This window comes from Pomacea canaliculata, linkage group LG1, assembly GCF_003073045.1.
Source record: "Pomacea canaliculata isolate SZHN2017 linkage group LG1, ASM307304v1, whole genome shotgun sequence".
Classification (NCBI taxonomy): domain Eukaryota; kingdom Metazoa; phylum Mollusca; class Gastropoda; order Architaenioglossa; family Ampullariidae; genus Pomacea; species Pomacea canaliculata.
In genome coordinates, this window is record NC_037590.1 from 29,041,793 (window position 1) to 29,063,959 (window position 22,167).

Sequence of the window (22,167 nt, forward strand, 5' to 3'; positions counted from 1 at the left end):
TACATGAAACAAAAGAGGAACCTGTCGAGTAAATTCCCAAGGAGTCTGCTTGCCACCGTCAAGTAGCAGAAACTGACGAAGTGGTTTGTTCATGTCCGAGATGACAACTTGCCGAAGACGATATTCCAAGGTTACGTCGACGTCGTGGCAAACAATGCTGGGTGACTAACGCGAAAGAATGGACCGGCTGTTAGCCGAGGGACCTCATGCGGGCGCAAAACATGCCCTGCTAACCTGCTAAGCTCCATTAGTACCATGCGCAATTACGGGATGAAATAAATTATGCCACTGATAATCATGCACTTCTTTGTGACACACCATTGTACAGACCGAACTAAAGCCCGAAAATAAGACGGAAAAATCTTTCAAGCACCACGGTAGTAACAAAGGAAAATTATAGCTCTCCCATGATGGAGTGAAATGTTTGAATACACTACCGATATGTAAATTTAAAATTTACACCAAATATTATAACACTTTAACGAATCACCTGGATATTTATTAAACTTTATGGAAATATTGTGCGATGAGCCAGAAGAGGGGAGCAACACCAGAATACGAAAAAAGAAGTATTGTGAAGTCTGTCTCTAAGATCCTATTCTAAAACCTTTGCAGCCAGGAAATTATCGCCGATGAAAATGTTATGTTGCCGACGCACTGATCTCCCTTGATGTCAACAACATGGCAGCCAAAGATATGGTGGTAGCAGCAGGTTTCATTGTATTTCGACGGCTAGGTCAACAAATTGAATATTTAGTAATGAAACACAAATACGGAGGACACTGGGGGACGCCAAAAGGTAAAGATGTAACTATTATCATGTAATTACTGTCGGGCAGTAGATGACGTAACTAGTGTTATAGAACAAGGGTCAGCGATTACGTGTGCAACTTTTAGGTTACCTTTTTTGAAAATTTGCTCAATATATTTGTAATTGCAACAGTTAATTAAAAATATTTTCAACTGCTATGCGGAAGACTGCTGTAAATCATGTTCACGTTTATAACTCACAATCTGACGTCTGCTTTTTCATATACATTAAATTTTTATCAGTAAATTATTTTGAAATTGCTGTACTTTAATTGATATACTTTAATTGAAGAGGTATCCTTGGTAGATATTGCGAACCAGAACTTCCACCATCACTAATTCCTTTACCGGTTACCTTATGACCTCAAAAATATACATACGTTTTAACAAGAAAACACCGATTTATTGTCTTTTCTTGTATTTTTCAGGTCATGTTGATCCTGGTGAGTCAGAATTTGAGACAGCATTAAGGGAGACTGAAGAAGAAGCTGGTTTAAAGAAAGAAAATTTTACAATTTTTGAAAATTTCAGATCTGTTCTTCATTATGAGGTACGTGGGAAGCCGAAGAAAGTAGTTTACTGGCTCTCAGAACTTACTGATCCCAAGACTTGTGTCACACTATCTGAAGAGCACACAGACTATAAGTGGCTTTCTCTGGATGAAGCATGCAGGCTTTTGCAATTTAATAATATGCAAAAGGCCCTCAGAGAAGCAGAGGAATTTATAAAAAACTTGTCCTAATGCAGTGGTTTGAGGTACCGAACCCACAAGTTTCATATGCACATTCATCGAACCCTTCTTTAGTGTCATCACGAATTGTGGGTATGTCTTGACCTCCGTGGCGGAGGCTCCGCCGAATCCCAGAGACCGACTCACCGAACCCCTAGGGTTCGATCAAACTGTTGTTAAGAACCACTGTCCTAATGCTTCTGAAGAATTGCTATTTTATTATGACAATTTTTTTTCTTTAATTGACAAGAAAATATATTTTTATCCTCTTTATGTACAACAGAAGTTATCACTACATCTCCAAGTAGATGGCTTATGAAACATTGCCATCATTTCTAGAATTTTGTATGTTTGTCGATTGGCTTTAGTACTCTTATGAAGCACTGCCATCATTTCTAGAATTTTGTATGTTTGTTGATTGACTTTAGTGCTGTGTTTAGTTTTGTAAAGTCGCTTCTCTGAGGTGATGCAACTGGAAGTATTAGTTCGTGTACCTGTCTTATCCAACACCTTTCCTATCAATCTTAGTGGGTGCTTCAAAATTCTGCTGCTCATGTTCTGAGTGTAAGAAAGCATGGCTTCTATGCCATCCTAAGACATTGCACTGGCTGCTTGTGTAAGTGTTTGCTGTGTACAGACTAGTTTAATTTAGTCCTTGTTACTCCTCGAGGAACATTGGGCTGCAACAACACCTCGCCAGCGGACTAGGTTTTGGGCAGCCCCTTTCGGTTGGGCCCATGTGGTTCCGATGTCCTTTGCCTCGCTTTCTATTGTTCTTTGTGGACAGACAGTTTGTGTCAAAGTTTTTTTTCCTCACAATGTCTCAGGTATTCCAACAGAATTACGCCCATTCAACACCATTACTTTTCCTCTGATCACCACATTCTCAGCATTTTGAAGATGTGAAGTGTTTTGGTGAGCAGGACCTTTCCTGTGCTATGGAATGTCTGTGTAATCTTTGTCACACTATGTACCACACATTTTGAAAACGTGTTGTATACTTTCAGAAGCTCTTTTTCACATTTTTTAAAAACTGTTGCCCACACTTTTCATTTGTATGTGGAGACATGCCTGCACATGCATTTGTGTATTTTGGTCGGAGCTGACCTCTACACAAGTACCACTGATTTTATGTGTGTGATAGTTGGAACTGACCTATTATTATGTGTATTGTAGATTTTCTCACTTTTACCTTGTCTTAAATTAGTCTTCATTTGTAAAACACACTGAGCTTAGCTTTGACCCAAGGAACTATTCTCTACAAGTCTCCTGGTTATTATTATCTGTTATTCAAAACTACCTGCTTAAACAATGATCAGTTTATATTTATCAACTGACTATGCAGTGCCAATGGACCAATGTGAGATATAATTAAATAGGAAACAATGAACAAATCTTGTTAATTTGTTTATTGCCATTTTAAATGAAAAAAACCCCGTTGAATGAAAGAAATGAAAGATCAAAAACAAAGTGAAGGTACTCAGCTGGTGCACTTGTCATCCCCTCCAACAGACCATATAATGGACCAAAAAAATATTGAAAAAATGAAATATAAAATGCACATTAAAACAACAATGAAATAAAATGTTGAATACCCCACTGAAATCTTTAAGCTGGCATCTAAATACCTTGGTAACATTTATAACTGAGTTTATTAAAGATGGCAGCATGGTCAAAGCATAAGAGGTCTCAAAACTAAAAGATATTTTGTGATAGTAACTCTACATAATAAGACTAAACATTCTACTAATCAGTGAAAATAGCAATATCGTCTTTTATAAACCATGCAGTATTGCACAAACTTTCATTCATTCTCATTTACCCACTCTCACTCATAAAAAAAAACTCTTCCTCTTCCACCCCATGATCCTCTTCAGACAAAAAAAAAATCACATTAAAATGTTTAAATGTTCTAAAAGTACTGTGAAGTCAATAACTGGCATAGCAAAATACTTTTGCCATCTTGGAGTACTACCAGTATTGAGAAACAGGTCAGTTTTACAGAATGTTTTTCTTTCACTGCACCCACCTGGGTATCTGTTTTACAGGAAAAACAGTCTATCACACAACTCTTCTGATGGTGCTTTATGTAAGGACTGCCCCACCAAATATGAAAGTTTGTGGGCATACTGAAACATGAAACATCAAGCAAAAACTTCAGAGTGTTTATAGTCTCAGCCTCATGACACCCCTTCAGGTCTTTTTTTTTCAACTTTAAACATTACCCAAATGTCTCAATGTGCGCTCTTGTAAACTTTCTGCCCTTTGAACAAAATTTTGCAGGAATCCTGCCAGATCCTAGAATAATCTTAGGGGAAACTATTCCTTATCCATGTGTTGACTAATGGCTCAAAACATACACAACATTCACTTAAATTTATATTTCCATAAATAAGCAAAATAAAAATTTTTTTAGAAAATTTTCTGACAACCCCCCCCCCCCATTTTTCGTGAAATGCTTCAAATACTGAATTTTCGAGGGTCTGAAAATCATTTTCCAAAATATACTGACTTTTCAAGTTTTTCGTGACCTATACAGACCCTAGTGTGACCATAGTTGAAATGCCGATATCTCTATCATATTTAAATGTATCTGTCAGGATCTCATTATGCTCAGTATAGGGCTGTAAAACATCTGCAACTCACCAGACATGGTGCTGGTACTCTGACAGTGCCTGGCCAGTTATAATATAGATGAGTCATCTTGTAAGCAAGAGCTTGATTTCTCTCTGGTGGAAGTCCTATGTTGTCATGAAGGACAATGTAATGAGTTGGGGATACAGTTCCCTGCCGCACATGCTGAGATACCAGGAAAAAGTCGTACCTGGTGAAATAAAATTTCCAAAATACTCCAAAATACATCTGGCCCATTTGTTTTGTGATGTTGCACAAAAATATAGGAGAAAAGGGTATCAAAAGGAATCACTGCTTGAGCTTAAGGATGTTCCACATTGACTAAAGCACAAAGAATGATGGTCTTTCTTTACACTTTACTGCCTCTATCTCTTATTTTAAAATGATTTTATCACCAACCAGTTTCAATCTCAACTATTCTCATCTTTCCATGCACATGATGCATTAATTTTCCCGTGTTTCCTATGCAAATGCACAAGTTTTAATTTCAATGAAAAAATACATAAGAAATGCAGTCCTTTCACACGTTTATGATATGAAAGATATGAAAAATATGGACTACACATGAAGAAGTAACATGTTTTGATTCTCTAGACATTTTTTTTTAACATGCTGGATGGTGGTGATTTACTGCATTATTGACTCCTTTTGCCAAAAGGCTAAATAATGACTATAGTTGCATGCAGGGCCTAATGTGTTAATGCAATATATTGAAAATGGAGAAATGTTTAATTTTTTGTGTGCTCAGCAAATAAGTTTAATTAATATTAAACTTGAAGCATGATAAATCTGTAGTTCTTACTCTACTCACATGTCACGTTTGGTAACAGTATGGTCTAGAACAGTGCCTGAAGGTGGGTTTTCCAATTTTCTGTCATTTTCCTGAAATGTATTAGATCAATGGAAAAGTGTACAAATATATAACATCTAAGTGTTTGGTCACATGAAAATACTACTTTCTGGCCATACAGATATTCACTCTGCAATACTGAAATTGACTATGAAAATCGCCTCTTTAAAGTCACAACCAAACATCACAAAATCATTAATTCTGAGTTAAGCCAGACTAAAGCTTTTGATGGAGCACCAAAATTAAGATTTTACTATTAATGACCGAGCACTGGACTGGTAGACATATTTTTCAATTTAAAAAAAATGAAAATCGAAGAACTTTAAAATCTGAACAATTTAAATGATACTTGGTCCTGGCATAATAATAATAAATGCAAAATTTGTAAAGCGCACATTCACTCCTAAGGAGTATGCTCTTAGCACTTAAAAGCAAGAACGAAACATGAACAGCGTACGAAGAACAGGAAAAAAAAAAACAACAAAAAATAACATATGAGCTATAAAAAAATAAATAAACATACTAAACGAAGAATAAAATCAAATACAGAAAAGACAAAGAGGAACCAAAGAACAAGAGCTGAGAGTAGCATGATATTGCAAAAGGAAGGGTGTGAAAAAGGACTAGCATTATGGGAAAGATTGTTAAGAGTAATGTTTACGGAAGAGGTGCATGTTCAGTGCACATTTAAAGGATTCAATAATGGGTAGGTGGTGGATAATGGAAAGGGAGAAAGTTCCATTGTTTTGCTGCACAATAACCAAAAATCCTGTAGCCACATGCTGTTGTTTTGGTGACAGGAAGAATAAGGAGACGATCATCAGACGAGAAGCAGAGTTGTCTAGCTGGGACATAAGGTAAAAGCAGTTCAGAGAAATAATCAGGGCAGGTGCCTGCAAAGAAATTAAAACAGCACGGACATATTGTAACTGGATGTGAGAAAAGATGAGAAGCCAGTGTAGAAAACGGAGAGGGGTGCCGTGGTCCCATTTCCTGGCTTTAAGCACCAGATGTGCAGCGGAGTTGTGTACTTTCTGGAGTTTGTGAAGAAGGTATTCAAGACAGCCAGCAAGCAAGGAGTTGCAGTAATCAGGTCTGGATAAAACAAACGCATAGAAAAGAGTGTTGGTAGCGCTCATAGAATGTGACGGATGATGCTAAATCTTGAGTAATTCATAATAGGCAGACTGACAGCTGTAACTTGTTTAGCAAGCGTCGTGTCTGCAGTGACAATGAATCCCAGATTCCCGATGGAGGACGCAAAGGTGATGTTGGTTTTGCCCACCTTGATGTGACTTGGTGGACAAATAAGTGAAGATGGATTTCTTCTCGAAAATAGGAGGGCTTCCATTTTATCATCACTGAATTCAAGTTTGACACTATCCAGTCTTTGACTTCATTAACACAGACTTCTATGATGCTGGTAGCAGAGTGAGACAGCCGGTGGAGTGGAGCAGTACAACTGCGTATCATCAGCATATAACTGATGAGAAATGTTGTGAGATTGAATGCAAGATGACAGCGGTTTCATGTACAGAATAAACAGAACTGGGCTGAGTACTGAGCTTTGAGGGATGTCACAAGAAAGTGCAGCAGGATGAGATGTTTGGCCATCAACAAACACAGTATGAGTCCAATCAGTGAGATAGGAGTTGAACCATGCTAGTGCAGGTCCAGAAATCCCATAGAGGGTGTGTAGTCTATGAAGGAGCAGAGAGTGGTCAATGGTGTCCAGCTTTCCCTCCTTAAATCCCGTCTTTGCAACAAATGATATGAATATTGCTTTACTACTTCTTAACGCATGCTGAAAAGATATAGCAATTTAATGAAGATGCTAAGTGACAAAACTGATAGCATTATTGTTATAGTCTCATTTAATTAGTCTGAATAAAATAAAAAAATAACTGTACAGTTACTCTCCTATGATTAGATATTATCAAATACTGAAATGACTTGCCAACAAAAATGGTATACCCTTAAAAATATTCTGGTGTTGATTCGCTTCTGTACAACAATTACAGTCGTCTTTGGAAAGTAGTCTGCTCCAAACTTCGCAAAGCATGACTCAATTTGTTGTACCTCATAATCTGACACCATTGGCAGCTGACCATCACCAACACCATCCCGATAAACTACAATCTTTTCTGGTAAGAAATGGTTCACCTGAAAGAAATCATAAAACTGTCAAAATTTAATATTAAATTTCTTCCCAACAAAAAGAGACTGAAAGGTTTTAAAACCCAGTTTAAATCCTAAAATTTCTAGAACATAGTGTTGGATATTGCTTCAAACACAATACTGACCTCATAGTATTTCCTGATTGCTGCGGTTACACACACTGACAAACCAGACAGCAACTCTTCAGACTTCATTTGGATGCATACACGGCTAAACCACCGAGTGCAGTCTGGGTCGATGTTGGAGACAAAACCTCCGATAGAGCGACGACCATGAGCAGCATCATGAAATGTGTCGATGCCAATAACCATGAGGCGTTCCTGCCAAGATTGCACAAGTAACTCTGGCTAGAAGTCAGCTACAATGGTTTCAATAGTTTTCACTTTTACCAAATTTCTTGGAAAAAAAAAAAAGAACTGAAAGAGCTTAGTTATACTTATCTCACACAAATAATTTTTTAATGTAAAATCCTTCATGGAGACTGGACTATTATGAAAGATTGACAGCATTTCCCAGTCCTTCCAAGGCCTGTTTCAAAAATTATTATTTGCAGTTGCTGTAAAAGGTAAGCAAAACCAGATGCTAAAAAAATATGCTCACCAATGGGATTTTGACAGCCCAAAGTACTCCACCAAGCTTGACATTAACCTGAAACATGATCTTCTGTACCACACTCTTCAACTTGTCTTTTTTCCTCAAAGTATTACTCAGAATGACCTGAAATGTTTGAAAATTAAAATATGCATTAGTTTTTGAGTCTTTCCAGTTATAAATCATCATGACTGGAAAAAACTTGTCAATAAAATGACATACCTGTGAGGGGACTGGGCAGTCTACAAAAGTGTATTTCTTCACAGCATTGTATTTATCATCACGGGATGTTGGAAAGACCACCATCACAAGTTGTATCTGCAAAAAGTATATTCCTTTCACATTTCTGAATAAGTAGATGTTTGCAATACTAAAACAGGAAAAAAAAATCAACCAACTCATTCCCCCCTCCCCACCAATCTCTTCTTGCATAGCTAGTGAGTTTCGCCCCTAGTTCTATGCCTGGCTATATAATAGTATTATTGCTTTATGGTGGTTTGGCAATGGCATAAATAACCTTTATGTTGCTTATGGTGTGGAAAATCTCCCAACTCTGTTGCTCGCTGTCTATACTGTGTGCCATACTCTTTGTCCAAGGACAAATGGATGCAGATGGGAAGAGAAAAACCACATCAGGAGAGCATGCATTATTCTGTTAAAGCTAAGGCTAAAAAGCCAGAAATGTTTTGTCCCTTGCCAGCAAGCCAAAGCGGGTGTTAGATCACTACAGCTTGAAGAGAGGCAGCGCATGTCCATGCAACAGATTGAATTTTCAAAGTGCACTTCAGATGTTTGACCACTTGATTGCACACTTCTAATTCCCTTTACAATCACTGGTTTCCTGTTGCTTCATTGGAATGCAAATTTTCCTACTCCCAACATTGATTAGTTTATGTGCCAGTGTATTTGATGTCAAAGAGATGCACAAGGCCTTAGTGGTCCAACATATTTTTTACTTAAAAAGTTAAAGTAAAGTGGTCCACGGTCCGAAATGCTTTGAGAATCACTGTGCTAGATGGCATGACAACTAGTCTCCTCCAGCCTCCCTGCTAAAGGACACAGGGTGAGCTGGTTGATCATTTTATTGGTTACTTCTGGCCAATCAGAAATGAGAATTGAGGTATCTATTGTGTGTGTGGAGTGGGGGGGCATTGGTGTTTTACACCAAGCCAACAAACTAAGGCTATATCATGACAAAGAAGATAATCCTGTGCATGTATATTGTAGGGTGATCTCCATATATTTATGTCATCTGGTACAGCACTCAAGGAAAGAAATTTAACTGTACAAAATTGTTAACTTTTTTTCAAAATAAAATTTCATGCCTTTCACAGAACTTTTAGCCAGGCCTATTAACTTCGGTCTTTAAATCTTGAAAATTATTCCACTTACTTTGGGATTGACATTTTGGCGGAGGCTTCTGATAAGAGTGTCTGTCTTGTCATCATTCAGGACAACTCGGATTGGTTGCTGAACACTCATTCCCATGAGTGGAGTTACACGAGACACTTCCAGCAAAAGGCTGTTGACTTCTGATAAATTTCGCTGTATGTACAGGATAAGCCAGTGATTAAGGTCAACAGTTGAGATCAGCTGACAGTTGGACATCTCACGAGACCACTCTGCTCTTGGTCCTGCAGAAAACTTTGCATTGCTGCCCATGGTGATTGTTTCAATATTTAACTGTCGTCCATCCACCTAAGGGGTTAGAAGTTCAAAATATTATTAAAAAATAATTAAAAATTATAATATGACAACAGATGACTTGCATTTCTTAAACCAAGTTTACAAGATTTTAACCACTAATTTTACACATATCACATCCATGTGTAGAAACTTTTCGTTAGTAGACACAAAAATCAGGTCACGCTAAGCATAAATTATGGGGAAAAACTGTTGGTACATTTAGGAATTGCTCTACAATGGATTACTTCCCTTAGAAAGCTGAGGGAGGGGCAGGAGTCAAATAATCAAGTATTTTGTTATATTTGAAAGCATGCAATGATCAAGTTGATAAGACGCCATGTTTGTGATGATTGGCACTTTCTCAATTTGACATGGATTTGTACTCCAAAAACCGAAAATGGCAAGGAAATAGTCATATTTAAATTCTAATGTATGTTCTAAATAAAATATGTTTTTGTTAATTTCTACTTTTTGATCTACTTCCTGATTTGAGCTCTTAGTACCATACCACTACCACCTTTCATTTGAATTTAGTACAAGAAAACAAAACTATATTTATTTAAAATTTATCCGAAGTAATGTTAAAGAAATGCTCTTTAAAACGGTGTGCCACAGGTGGTTGTCACTATTGTAGGTTAATAGGTATGAATATTTAAACACTACTGGTCAAATGGTCAATTATGGGGATGGGCAGCAACAAGAATTGAGTTTCCCATTACAACAGACTTACAGCTATGGCCGATGTGTCTAACATCAGTCCCCACTCTTCTAGCTGTGTGCGTGCTGTATCGTTTTTGTTGATACTATCAATGAATTTCTTCATTGTCTCAAGCCTCTGAGTTGGTGTCACTCTCGTGTGAGCGGCCAGATCCTGAAAACAAGTAGAAAAATCTTAATGCAAACTCAGGTCATTAAGGCTGAATAGGGCATAAACCTAATGACAAATCTATGGCTCTGCAGAGACAGAAGCAACAGTATGAAAATGTTTATTCCTTGCTAACCTTCATAACACTGTAATTCTTTCTCATGTCATCTGTGAGTCCTGTGAGATAACACAGCTCAGGAATCAAGCAGATCACCTCTGTCCTTGGTTGTATAGTAGCCTGTGAATAACATTGACCACAAAAATTTTTTTTATAATAAGCTCTTTAATAAATAATAATAAATGCAAAATTTGTATAGCGCATACTCACTTCTAAGGACCATGCTCTTAGTGCTTAAGAACAAGACTAAGATATGGGCAACATACAAAGGACAGAAGAACAAATAACATGAACAATGGGAGGATAAACAACAGCACCAATGATATAGATGAATACAGAAAACACAAAGAGGAATCAAGTAACAATGACTGGAGAGTGATTTAGAAACAGGTTGATAATCAGGGAAGTAGAAATAGCATTGTGGGAACTGGTGTTAGGAGTAATGTTTCAGGAAGAAGTGCATTTTCAGTGCACTATTAAAGGATTCAATAATGGGCAGGTGGCGGATATGCTTAGGGAGAGAGTTCCATTGTTCGCTGCCCAGTAACTAAATTTCTATGATATCATGTTGTTTTTCTAGTGATGGAATAGTTAGGAGATGGTCGTCAGTCAAAGAGTGGATTCATCTAGCCGGGACATAAGGGAGGTTTAGAGAAATAGTCAGGGCAGGAGTCAGCAAAGAAATTAAATCACAGCACAGACAGTTTGTACTGAATGTGAGGACGGATGGGTGGCCAGTGCAGAATATCAAGGAAACGAGTGGTGTGGTCTTGTTTCCTAGCTCTAAGCATTAGATATAAAGCCAAGTTTTGTACTTTCTGGAGTTTGTGTGAAGGTATGCAGCACTAAACCAAAAATAACACATTCCTGACTTCTTAAATAGCGGCACTATCTGTAATTGCCTACATCATATTAGACCAGTGGTTCTTAACCGGGGGTCTTTCGAACCCTAGGGGTTCGGTGAGTCGGTCTCAGGGGTTTGGCGGAGCCTTCGCCACGGAGGTCAAGACATACCCGACTGATTATGTAAATTTGTGATGACACTAAAGAAGGGTTCGGTGAATGTGCATATGAAACTGGTGGGTTCGGTACCTCAAACAAGGTTAAGAATCACTGTATTAGACGGATTGCCATATTTGTTAGTATGTCATCATGTATGGTATATGGCTTGCGTATTTGTGTATATAAATCTTTCTAAGTATGATTACATGTGTTGTTAAAAAAAGCTATCTTTGTTTGTGTAAGTTACAACTATAGGGTTAGGGACTAACATAGCCTATGTTTCTACAGTTAGCTGCTTCTTTCTGCATAGGGTAGAGTATGATGAGAGGCTGATGAAAGATTTTGTGTACATTACCAGAGACTTGTTTTTCCCTTTTTATGTTGTTTTATGTGGTAGTATTTCATGTTTTCTATGTATTGTATAAGAAAATGTCATTACAGACAGCCCTGCATTATGTCTCTCTGTTTATCTATACATGCAACTCTTTCCCAAATCGGCAACGCCTGTATGCCAAGGAAGAAACTGTCCCTTTTAGATGCTATACTCTGGATATGTAAGCATTTGTTCCTGTCAATCACCTGATTAATAATAAAGTTTTAGCAAATATTGAAGGAAAAAAAAAAACACATTCCAACATGTATTCACCAATGGCTTATGTACTAATCGTTTAAACATTATTTCCCTACAACTGCATATCTGAGGTGTCCATTAACAGAAGCTTTAAAATACAAGTTTGGTTTAAGATCCTCAAACCAGATCATGAACTATGAATACATAAGCTGACTTAAATACACAAATACTGACAACACTTGTGCACAAATAAGCATTTTCACTTAGATGCAAATGCATAATTGCTCAGAAAAACATATTTTCTCTTAAAATTACCCCTCCAACTTTCCTTGCTTTAGGCCTGTGTATTAAAAGGGGCTGATTTCCATCTACTTTCTTGCCATAATGTGTCCTGGAAGAGATGAGGCTAAAGATTTAGCAACATAGAAAAGACACTCAAACTTTTTCAAAATGCACTTTTTAAAGATGCAGTTAAAGAAATTCTTTAAAAATTTATGCTGCAAAACATGAATATCATTGTTGGCAAGTTACCGTTGCCAAACAAAAAAAAAATTTAAGTAAGTTATCACGTACCAATAGTACTCTTGGAAAGTTACACTTTTGCCTGAGCTTGTTTCAAACGTGTCAGATGGATTCTTATCCCACTCAATGTCATCTATTCTGTAGGTCTTGTTGTTGTATCTTGTGAGCACAATACATCCGAGTAAATTTTTGATCACATCATCCTGAAAAGAACTGGGCTTTTCCTGGGCCAGTTTGCTCCTATTAAAAAAAATAATAATAATAAGCTCAAGTCTGTTGATTGTTATTTAACATGGACAATTTGTGTGAATTGAGTCTCTGAGACTCATCTACAAAATACCAGAATAAAACTTTGACACAATTTCATGGCCATTTCCTGAAGGAAGTTATATAATTATTTATTACTATATAAAATACACGATTTTGAGCTAAATGCCTTGTTTATATACCATGCCTTTATAGCGTTCAAGCATTCTGCTAGCAGAACATGCAGCACAGCTTATGAATCAATGATACAGTGAAAACACAGCCAAACAAAACTTTTAGCTTTTAGTCTAACCTGCTTAAAACAATTTGACAGTTTGATATGTAAAAATTGAAAGACTTGAACTTGTGAGTTTAGACAGGTCCAAAACCTGAACTTTCTAGAATAAATATGAAAAAATAACATGTTCTCATATAACCTGTGCTAAATGGTATGTCAGAAGATTGTCTATTCTTACATCATATCCAAAACTGTCTCAGTGCGTAAGACTCTGTGAGAAGAATCTAACATCAGGAACAGTCCACCTTCATGCTCTTTGATAGCAGAGATGTAACCTGGCCAAACTTCCAACCTGAAAGAATTCAGGACAATGTTTTAAGATTTTCAATGAAAATATCCCATTACTACTTGTTAAATTCTCTTAGCAGTTAAAACAAAATGCTATTACCCTATCATGAAAACAGATGATAGAAAAACTCTTACGTGTACAAAAGAAACTGACACATTTATATGTACATGAAAATGTAAACAGTTTCATATCTTCGGGTCAGTCAACTCATTCTTGACACTGTATGTTATGTAAGGATTTAACATACAGACTTTATGTTCAAAATTTATGTTAATATTATAGAAGTTACTGCCTCCATTTAGCTTCATGGCGATGTCACTAATTCTTAGTGCATTTCCTGTCGTTCAAGCAGTTCATTAATACAGATAACTGTGTGCAAGTTTTGTTTAATCAGATCACACTTAACCACAGTGCAATAACAGCCCAATTTTAAGACAATTTAAAAGCTAAATATCAGAGATCTCTTAAATATATAAATTAACAAATGTACTAACAAAATTAAACTTTAAAAACAAGGAAACAAAAGCAAAAAGTTGCAATCTTAAGTCATCTACTCTGCATGACAGAAAGATGCAACTGGCAGTTTTGTTTTGTTTTTTATTTCGTTGGAAAGTGTTTTCAATTATATATTTGCACTTGCTACAGGGGAACAAACAGGTGAAGATCAAAGATGGAAAGCTACTAACAAAGCAAAAAAAAATTTGTAAAGCAAGTTATTAAAAGGCCAAAGAATATTTGTCGGTTAAAAAAAAAGATATCTCGCTAAAGCCAGAAAAAGCAGTAGTGATTAGTACCATAATTACTGAAATACAATTGTGTGCAATGTAATGCACTATTAATATCAGTGCACTTTTGTGTAGAGGGGTACATGTCATCTACTTTGGATGAATGGATCCAATTTTTTATTATCAAATAAACCAACACGAGGTGTTTCTGGCTTTTGTTTTTAACCATTTATAATATGAAATAATTAGTAAAACAGATACTTACTTATGTGCAGGGACATTACTTGGAGTGCTGGGGTTGTAATAGTATCTCCCCACTTGACACATTTGCAGAATGTGCATGACCCTACATGTTAGAGAAAAATGATTTTTTTTTTTAAAACAGCTCCTCATACATCATCATACTCAAGATACCAAACTAACAATGAACATATAATGCAATCAGTATAAAGGATACTCATTTTTTTCTATAGTGTCATTTTTCTCTGCTCAACACAGTAAGATGTCTATTTACAGCTGTTTTATACCCCTAACTCCCAAGAATTTCTTGCGTCAACAGTAGTTTCAGCAGACATGATCATCTATCTCTGGGGTGCCCAACCTATACCCTGCTCATTTTAACCAGACACAACATAATTTCATTTTTAATATCATGTTCAGAAAAACCGCCATGTTCTGGCCCATAAGATTTTAAATCATGTCCAGTGTGGTCCTTGAGCGAGAAAAGGTTAGACACAACTGATCTATCTTTATATCTGACTCGCGACTGTTAATTTATCTCAAAACCTCTTTGAGCACACTGAGTCATCTCTATGGGCAGGAAATTGCACTATGCAAGTAAATTATTTTAGTTTTTAACTCATTCACTTTGCATAGCACGCCCATGACTGAACATTTTGACCATATATATTATTAGAATATACATTAAAATTTAAATCTGTATTACTTGTCATTTTTGGTTGATGGAGTGCTCATCCATATTGAATTGACAAACCAGAAACCATCACAAACTTGGTGCTTTATCAACTGAATTATGTTTTAGCTTAGTTTATTCCTTGTTACTCCTCAAGAAGCATAGGGCTGCAACAACACCTCACCAGCAGACCCAGTTTTGGGCAGCACCCCTCAGATGGTTCCAACATCCTTTGCCTTGCTTTCTACTGTTCTTTTCCAAGTCTGCTTTGGTCTCCCAATTCTCCTTATTCCCTGAGGGCTTCAGTCAAGTGCCTGCCCGGCAATGGTGTCAGCTGGTTTGCACAAAGTGTGTCCTACCAGCCCATTTGAACATGAACTATCCTGGTGAAACCCTGCTTGTTCTGGTCTGTCTCTTGTCTAGTGCCTTCTTCAGTCTCTCTAGTATTACCCTTATCAGGACTTTGCTGGGGATGAAAAGCAGCATGATCATCCCACCCATTGTTGCACTTGGAGAGGTCTCATTTCTTTGATAACTAGACCAGGTGGCCTAGTTTCAAGTCTGATGGTACTAGCTCTTGTTCCCAGATCTTGTGCAGGAGGGGCTGTAAAAGTTTTGCTGTTGTTTCTGGGTCTGCCTTTTGTGCTTCTGGGGGGTATGTCATTTGAGCCTGCTGCTTTGTCACTTTTCATGCTTTTGATATCTTTGATAATTTCTTTCTTAGTGGAAGGGCTGGTGTTGACATGAAGTTGTTCAGTTGCTGATGGTGTCTAATGGTGGATGAGGTATGATCTCTTCAAAGTGTTCTGTCCAGCAGTCTCTTTGTCGCTTGTTGTGCTCTTGCTGTCTTTGTTTTTCCCTGGCTTGTTTGGGTTAATGTTCCTGCCTGACAGAGTTCATGTTATTTCATATAGTTGCTTCATGTTTCCCTGTATAGCTGATGTCTCTGCTTCTTCTTTCAGTTCATGGGTGAAGCGTCTCTTGTCCTCCCTGACAGACATCTTCGCTTGGCAGTTGGCTTCCAAATATTCAGCTCTGAGACCTTCCTTCTTTTGCTGGTCTTGACACTGGTTGAGCTTCTGTTTCAGTCCCTTTCAATCTACCCAGGTCTCTGGAGTCATCCATTCCTTGTGTTTTCTTTTCCTCTACCCTAAAATATCTGTACAGGTTGTTTTCCAAATGCTCTTGAGTGTTGACCACTTTTCTTCCACTGATTCTTCTGTCAGTCCTGAAAGGGTCTCATACTTATTCTTGATTTCACAGTTATAAATCTCCCTTGTTTCCTTGTTCTTGAGGAACTGATATTAACTTGTGTGGTATGCCTGCTGGATCAGTGAAGGACTTCAGCTTAATCTTGAAGACTGCCACTACTTTGGCATTTAGGTTTCCCATAATGATCTTCAGATCTCTTTTTGTTGTGCGGTCAAACAGAGATCGCAAAGAGCTGTAGAAGTCTTCTTTTTCCTCTTCATCTGCTGCATTTGTTGGTGCCTAGCATTGGATGATAGTGATCTTCCTTCCTTTAGTGTTGAATCTTGCTGACATGAGCCATGGTGAGACTGGTGCCCAGGCTATCATCGCCTTTGTTGCCTCTATTGACATCAACAGTGCTACTCCCTGGGTATGATCGTGGTCCAGGTCTTTGTGGCCAGAGTAAATAATGGTTTCTCCTGATGTTAGTCTGGTCTGGTCAATTCCATTTCACTGGTTTAGCATAACCCGAGAACCCTGATGTTGTATTTTCTCATTTTGCTTGCCACTTGAGCTGATGCACTTTGTACCGGGTTCTGATGTTCCAGGTCCCTATCCTGGTTCTTGCCTTGGTCGTCAAAAAATGGTCAGCGAGCTGGCTTCCCTAAGGCTTTCATCAGACGCATCATAAGCTCTTCTAGAAAGGAATCTTCCTGACTAGGCCCCTGTTGTGGTACTGTTGCCATTTCTGTAACAGCCTTTTTTTTTTTTTTTACATGAGTGGGTCATTAGCCCAAAGCAAAACCCCTACCTGGAATGCCAGGGTGCAACATTTTAGTCTGGCCTCTACCCTAACAGACCTGTTCGGCTTGATTAGACCTGCCAGGAGCACAAGGCTCCTGCTGATATAGCTCTGTGGACTGACAAGGCACACAAGCCACCACATCACTACAAGTTGCACCAATTGGTGGAGCTGAATTATTGCCTACTTTCAAATATAACAAAATACCTGATTGGTTTACTTTTTTTCCAACTAATCCATAGTAGAATTATTACTAAAGGTATCAACAGTTTCTTCTCTTACTTGTTTATTTATGCATAGTGTGTGTTCTTCTGAAATGCTACCCTGTATGAGAAAAGTTAGTGCGTGGGAGCACCACAGGAAGTGACTGATATCTGTATAAAAGAAATTTTTAAGGTCTACTTTTTTAAATCTGTCGGCAAAGAAGAAACAAGTCACAAATAATACCTGCGAAGTAAAATATTGTAGAGATGTGGACACTGCTCAGAAGGTAATTGTTTGGTAAACTTTACAATTAGTTTAATTTTTTTTCCATCTGTTTTCCGTGTGGAGAATAAAACAGTCTCCTGAAAAATAAAATAAGATTTCCAAGGAATGCACACATCCCATTAAAAGCTCCATAATGTGCAAGTCTCCAAGATTGGAAGCACTTGCATGTACATGCCAGATAGTACTAGACAAATAATAACACCACTCCTTTGTAAGTAGAGCAACATTTAAAATATGCATTAGGGAATTGTGTATTCAAGAAGAGTATCATCACTTACCAACACACAATTCTGCAAAAGTAAAATGCATTCAAATTTAAGATCATGGTCCTATGCATCATCTTAGGCCTTCTTCCTGATTAAAAAAAGAATGAAAGTATATTTTACAAGAATGTTTTCTTCCCTTCTGCCTTAAAAAGTAATTGTAACCAATGCAATGTATCATTTTTGCCTGTCTACTAATTTCTTTTTGAGATAACAACAATGTTGTCTGACATCAGCATAAATGCACATTTGTGTATGCGTGTGTGCATGCATAAGAATACTGAGTGCAATACCACCAGCAACAAAAATTGTACCTCATTTGGGAGTTTGGTGGGCATATACAATATGCTTCCATCAAACAGTCTGATATTAAAAATATCTTTGTGTTCACCCAGTAGTCCACACCGCATGGCTTTGCTTTCACAAGGTGGCTGAAAGGCAACTGAATACTGATAGATGAAGCTGCTCTTTACCCTGAGTTTTATGTAGTTGGAGGCAAGCCTCAGGCTAAAATAAAGAGAAAGTTAAAAGAAATTCACATTTCGGCATGCTTCCTAAAAATATTTTCAACTGTCAGCGCCTCTGCATTTAGAAATGTCACCCACATTTTGACCATAACATAGAAACAAATAATTGTTAAAACTCAGAATCATTATTATTAAACTAAGAAGAAATGATTTATCATTTACAAGTAACAGTCAGTTCTCATGCAGCAGTTACAATTTGTTAATTAGAAGTTTGGACTAATTTACTAAAAGCATTAGCTGCACTCAGTATGCCTCTAGCTTCTGAAGCAAAACAGAGCAATCTTGTTAAGGGAGCTCACCCTTCTAAAGTTCATGAGTGCACTCATCATATGCACATTCTTTCTATTTCTCTACCCCTAGATAATTTACAATACATTTAGCATTTTCTTGACAAAAACTTTTAAATCAAAAGGTCACTTACGGTTTACGCCTGATCCTGGGCGGCTGATTGTTGGCTTGCGATTGTTGGCTTTCATGTTTGTGCTTGCTGCTGCAACAGGCAAAGACAATTCCTGGGTCCTAACTGTGTTATCAACACATTCAACTGGAGAAGATATGGTAGAATCGATAGCTCCACGTCCCAGTGACTGCTTGGAGCCTATCATGTTTGCCAGCGATGACCCTCGGCCCAATGATGGTTGCTCAGCACTGCAATCATGATCATATATAGATTTTCCAGTACCAAATCCAATAAATATAAAAGTCAAATAGTCACAACCTTTTCAACCCATGAACAGTACTATGAATATAAATAAATGTACACTTAAGTTGTTATTTCTGAAACAATAAATAGCAAATATTTACATCTATAGTCATGCTGTTCATTAAGAAAAATATGTTGTGGCCCAATGCTCCTCAAGAAGTAACAAGGATTAAACTAATAAACTCATTAAGAAATAACAGCTGATTGTTGAAAAATGCCTTCAGCCACACACAGCACTGAAGCATCAAAGGCAGACTGTTGGAATACCTGTATCACAAATTTAAAAATATTAATGTCTTTATAAGCAAAACTATTACACCCAATCATCAACAGAGCTTACTATTTTTAACTGCTCCAAGACTTTTTCCTTTTACACTTTTATTTAGATTTAGGTTTTATGAATCTAATGAAAAAAACCCAAGGAATAATGTGCAACCTCTTTAAAAACAGTACTGGATTAACTTTATTACCATTTCATCATTGCAAGCATTCCTGCTAAGTTTCCTCTACCCATTGGTTGTATGCCTGCAAAACCAAAAAAATAAGCATAAGAAAACTCTCCTTTTTATCATGAGTGTGTGTTTGTGATGAAACATTTAAATTTAGCCCATCAAAGCACTTAAAATGAATGCAAATCCAGCAATGACATAAAAGTTTTATTTTTCTTGCTAAAGATGTATTTAACTTAGCCACAAAACATAAAAATTCTGTTTACCGGTATTTTGATCAGCAAAACTTGCACGCCTGTTTCCAGGGACAGAATCCAATCCAACATCTACATGTTCCCTAGGCACAGCATTATGCTGTAGCAGAGATTGTTCTTGCAGTTGCAAAGCAGCTCCTCGTCCCAGTCCTAAACCATGACCCAGGCTGGTTCCTTGTGCTGAACCTGCCCGACTAATCTGCAATTAGAACTTTTCTCTCTCAAATTATCTGTTGCATAAAAGAAATGTTAATTTTTAAGTTTCTTTTTTTACCTGAGCATTACTCAGGGTTGAAATTTTATAGAAAAATACCTAGTGTTACTTCTGCTTAATGTTGCATCTGAAATCAAATAAAGGTACCTCGAGTGATATTCAGGGTAAACTATTTTTACCTTACTTTTCAAGCCTAAATAACAGAATTAATGCTGAGGTTCTATACTTGCAATAACAAAGAAAATATTTGTAAATATTTTATCATGACATAAAACTTGAGCAATACCAGAAAATATCTACATTAATTCAAGTATAAGGTATCAACTTGTAGCACTTAATAAAAAGTTTTATCATCTTATATGCAAATACAGTACTTGTAACTGATGATCATGATGATGATGGATCGTGGATAGGGCAGAAGTGCGGTACCCAAACTATAGCCCTATTACTAGTTATCACATGACACATTGAAATTTCCTTTTTTTTCTGTTATGAAAGATTCTTTATCATAACAGAAATAAGAAAATGCCATTCTAGATCATTGCATATTTGTACATGTAAAGCTATGATTATACTGTACCTGTGGATCTTTTTTCAAGGCTTCTAATATAGCAAGACCCCGACCACCTCTTCCGAAGCCACTGCCTGAGAGTCCCTGAGAGGCCATTTCTAAGCCAGATTATGATGGACAGGATGGGGTTCTGCAAGTGCAACACAATCACTGTTATACTAATGCTGGATGAATACTATACTTTTCCATTTGAATTTCTAGTAACATTAGTTTGTGGTGGTAAGAAAAATACAGGCATATCAATATCATTGCATCCGTGAAAAAATCTAGAACATTTGGATAAGGTCCCCCTGATTCTTTCCTGTACAGAGTAGAGTATTAATACCTATCAAAGCAATACATATCTTTACATTCTAAAACTAACTTAATAGCACGTTTTTGTACTCATTGTTTTCTATTTTATCATAGATCTTTCTATCATTGGCAAACAACTTACAAGTAATGAACAACATGTCTGATAAATAATTTGCAAACACACTAAACAATAATTGTCCTAAAATACCTCCCTGGAATTCCATTCATCTTCTCATATCTAATAATGAAGTTATGTCTTCTATGACTTCAAGTAATTGCATCACACATATTTTACCTAGAACCATGTTGATATTCTGCATACATTTCATTATTGACAAAATATTTTCTAGACCAATCTCTCCAAAACCTTGCACACTTACTAGTCTACAATCACCAGGATCCTACTTCAGTCCTTTCTTAAACAATGCTATTACCTTCTGTCAAGTCCCCTACTTCCAGTGACATTAATTAATGAACACAATAGAACAGATAGCTCGACACTCAACTACTTTAAAATCGTTGGGGATATAAAATCTGAACCTTGCGATCTGTAATTGTTTGAGTTCCTCAATGTTTTGTTGTTGCTGGGTTTTTTTTTTTTTTTTTTTTTATTTTTTTGTGGAATGGCTTGTAAGGGTGTTACTCTTACGTCTATTTAAAAATCTCCCCTGATATTTCTATGTAAAACCTCTAGGAAAAAACTCATTAAACGTGTCTGCATTTTCATAACCAGAAAACCATCCTTCTTCCGGAAGGCACCGATACCGATGTTCACCTTTCTTCCCAATTGAATATATCTCCAAAACAAGTGATGTAGGTAAAATCTATCATAAGGCAGCGCAAATTATCGTTCACACCTAAAAACCTATCCACAAGTATTAGTATATGCTTCATTTACAATGACAGTATCCAGGAAGCACTGAACACATATTAAAATGTATGCTCTAAAAGATAACTCACCACGTGTGCTATTTTGAACGCGGATTTATTCTTCGTATGAAAGTTTTCTCCCATGTGGTTTTGTGACTGAATCAAAACAACCAAGGCTGTTAAGATTCCCGGATGATGTAAAGAGTGATTTCCCTTGGCACTGTCGGCGTAGACATGGACGGATATAGAGATATTGGTTCGTGGTATGAATGCTGAAGCAACAGCGAGTTATGATCGACGTTTAAGTTCTGCATCCCACTACCTTTCACGATAGAAACAAAGGCACAGTTGCAGACGAAACGATGTAATTGACCGAATGGAACACGCGGTTGTTGGAGTCTGGTGCTTGAAAAACATCTTTAAAATGTAATTTTACTGACACTGGTTAATGGGAGAGGTTTCTCTGCTCCCTACTTTTACAACACATTTTATGTGAGTGGAAAAGTGCCAGG

The 22,167-nt window shown here is 37.1% G+C and overlaps 2 protein-coding genes across 2 annotated transcripts; one reads left to right on the forward strand and one right to left on the reverse strand.

Annotated features, from left to right (window-relative positions):
* Positions 1-643: 643 nt before the first annotated feature.
* Positions 644-3,145, forward strand: LOC112553481 (bis(5'-nucleosyl)-tetraphosphatase [asymmetrical]-like). The gene is made up of 2 exons (XM_025220726.1): positions 644-799; positions 1,239-3,145. Exons 1-2 carry the CDS (start codon positions 682-684, stop codon positions 1,550-1,552), a joined length of 432 nt encoding a protein of 143 aa, XP_025076511.1. The 5' UTR covers positions 644-681; the 3' UTR covers positions 1,553-3,145.
* On the reverse strand, positions 2,935-21,900 carry LOC112553454 (piwi-like protein 1). The gene is made up of 21 exons (XM_025220678.1): positions 21,746-21,900; positions 20,501-20,621; positions 19,719-19,905; positions 19,474-19,528; positions 18,722-18,948; positions 18,088-18,280; positions 17,469-17,587; positions 14,381-14,461; positions 13,280-13,393; positions 12,609-12,797; positions 12,351-12,426; positions 10,481-10,582; positions 10,210-10,350; positions 9,186-9,491; positions 8,016-8,111; positions 7,803-7,919; positions 7,328-7,522; positions 6,999-7,187; positions 4,986-5,056; positions 4,187-4,364; positions 2,935-3,669 (listed from the first exon to the last, which is right to left on the reverse strand). The coding sequence occupies exons 6-21, from the start codon at positions 18,181-18,183 to the stop codon at positions 3,583-3,585; spliced, it is 2,157 nt and encodes a 718-aa protein (XP_025076463.1). The 5' UTR covers positions 18,184-18,280; positions 18,722-18,948; positions 19,474-19,528; positions 19,719-19,905; positions 20,501-20,621; positions 21,746-21,900; the 3' UTR covers positions 2,935-3,582.
* Positions 21,901-22,167: the final 267 nt, after the last annotated feature.

Coding starts and splice junctions, on each gene's coding strand:
- LOC112553454 (XM_025220678.1), bottom strand. CDS start 18,183: ATGCGGTGTGGACTACTGGGTGAACACAAAGATATTTTTAATATCAGA. Junction 14,462..17,468: donor TACAATATTTTACTTCGCAG/GTATTATTTGTG, acceptor TCTAACATGTAG/GGTCATGCACATTCTGCAAA. Junction 9,492..10,209: donor TAGACACATCGGCCATAGCT/GTAAGTCTGTTG, acceptor CTAACCCCTTAG/GTGGATGGACGACAGTTAAA.
- LOC112553481 (XM_025220726.1), top strand. CDS start 682: ATGGCAGCCAAAGATATGGTGGTAGCAGCAGGTTTCATTGTATTTCGA. Junction 800..1,238: donor ACACTGGGGGACGCCAAAAG/GTAAAGATGTAA, acceptor TGTATTTTTCAG/GTCATGTTGATCCTGGTGAG.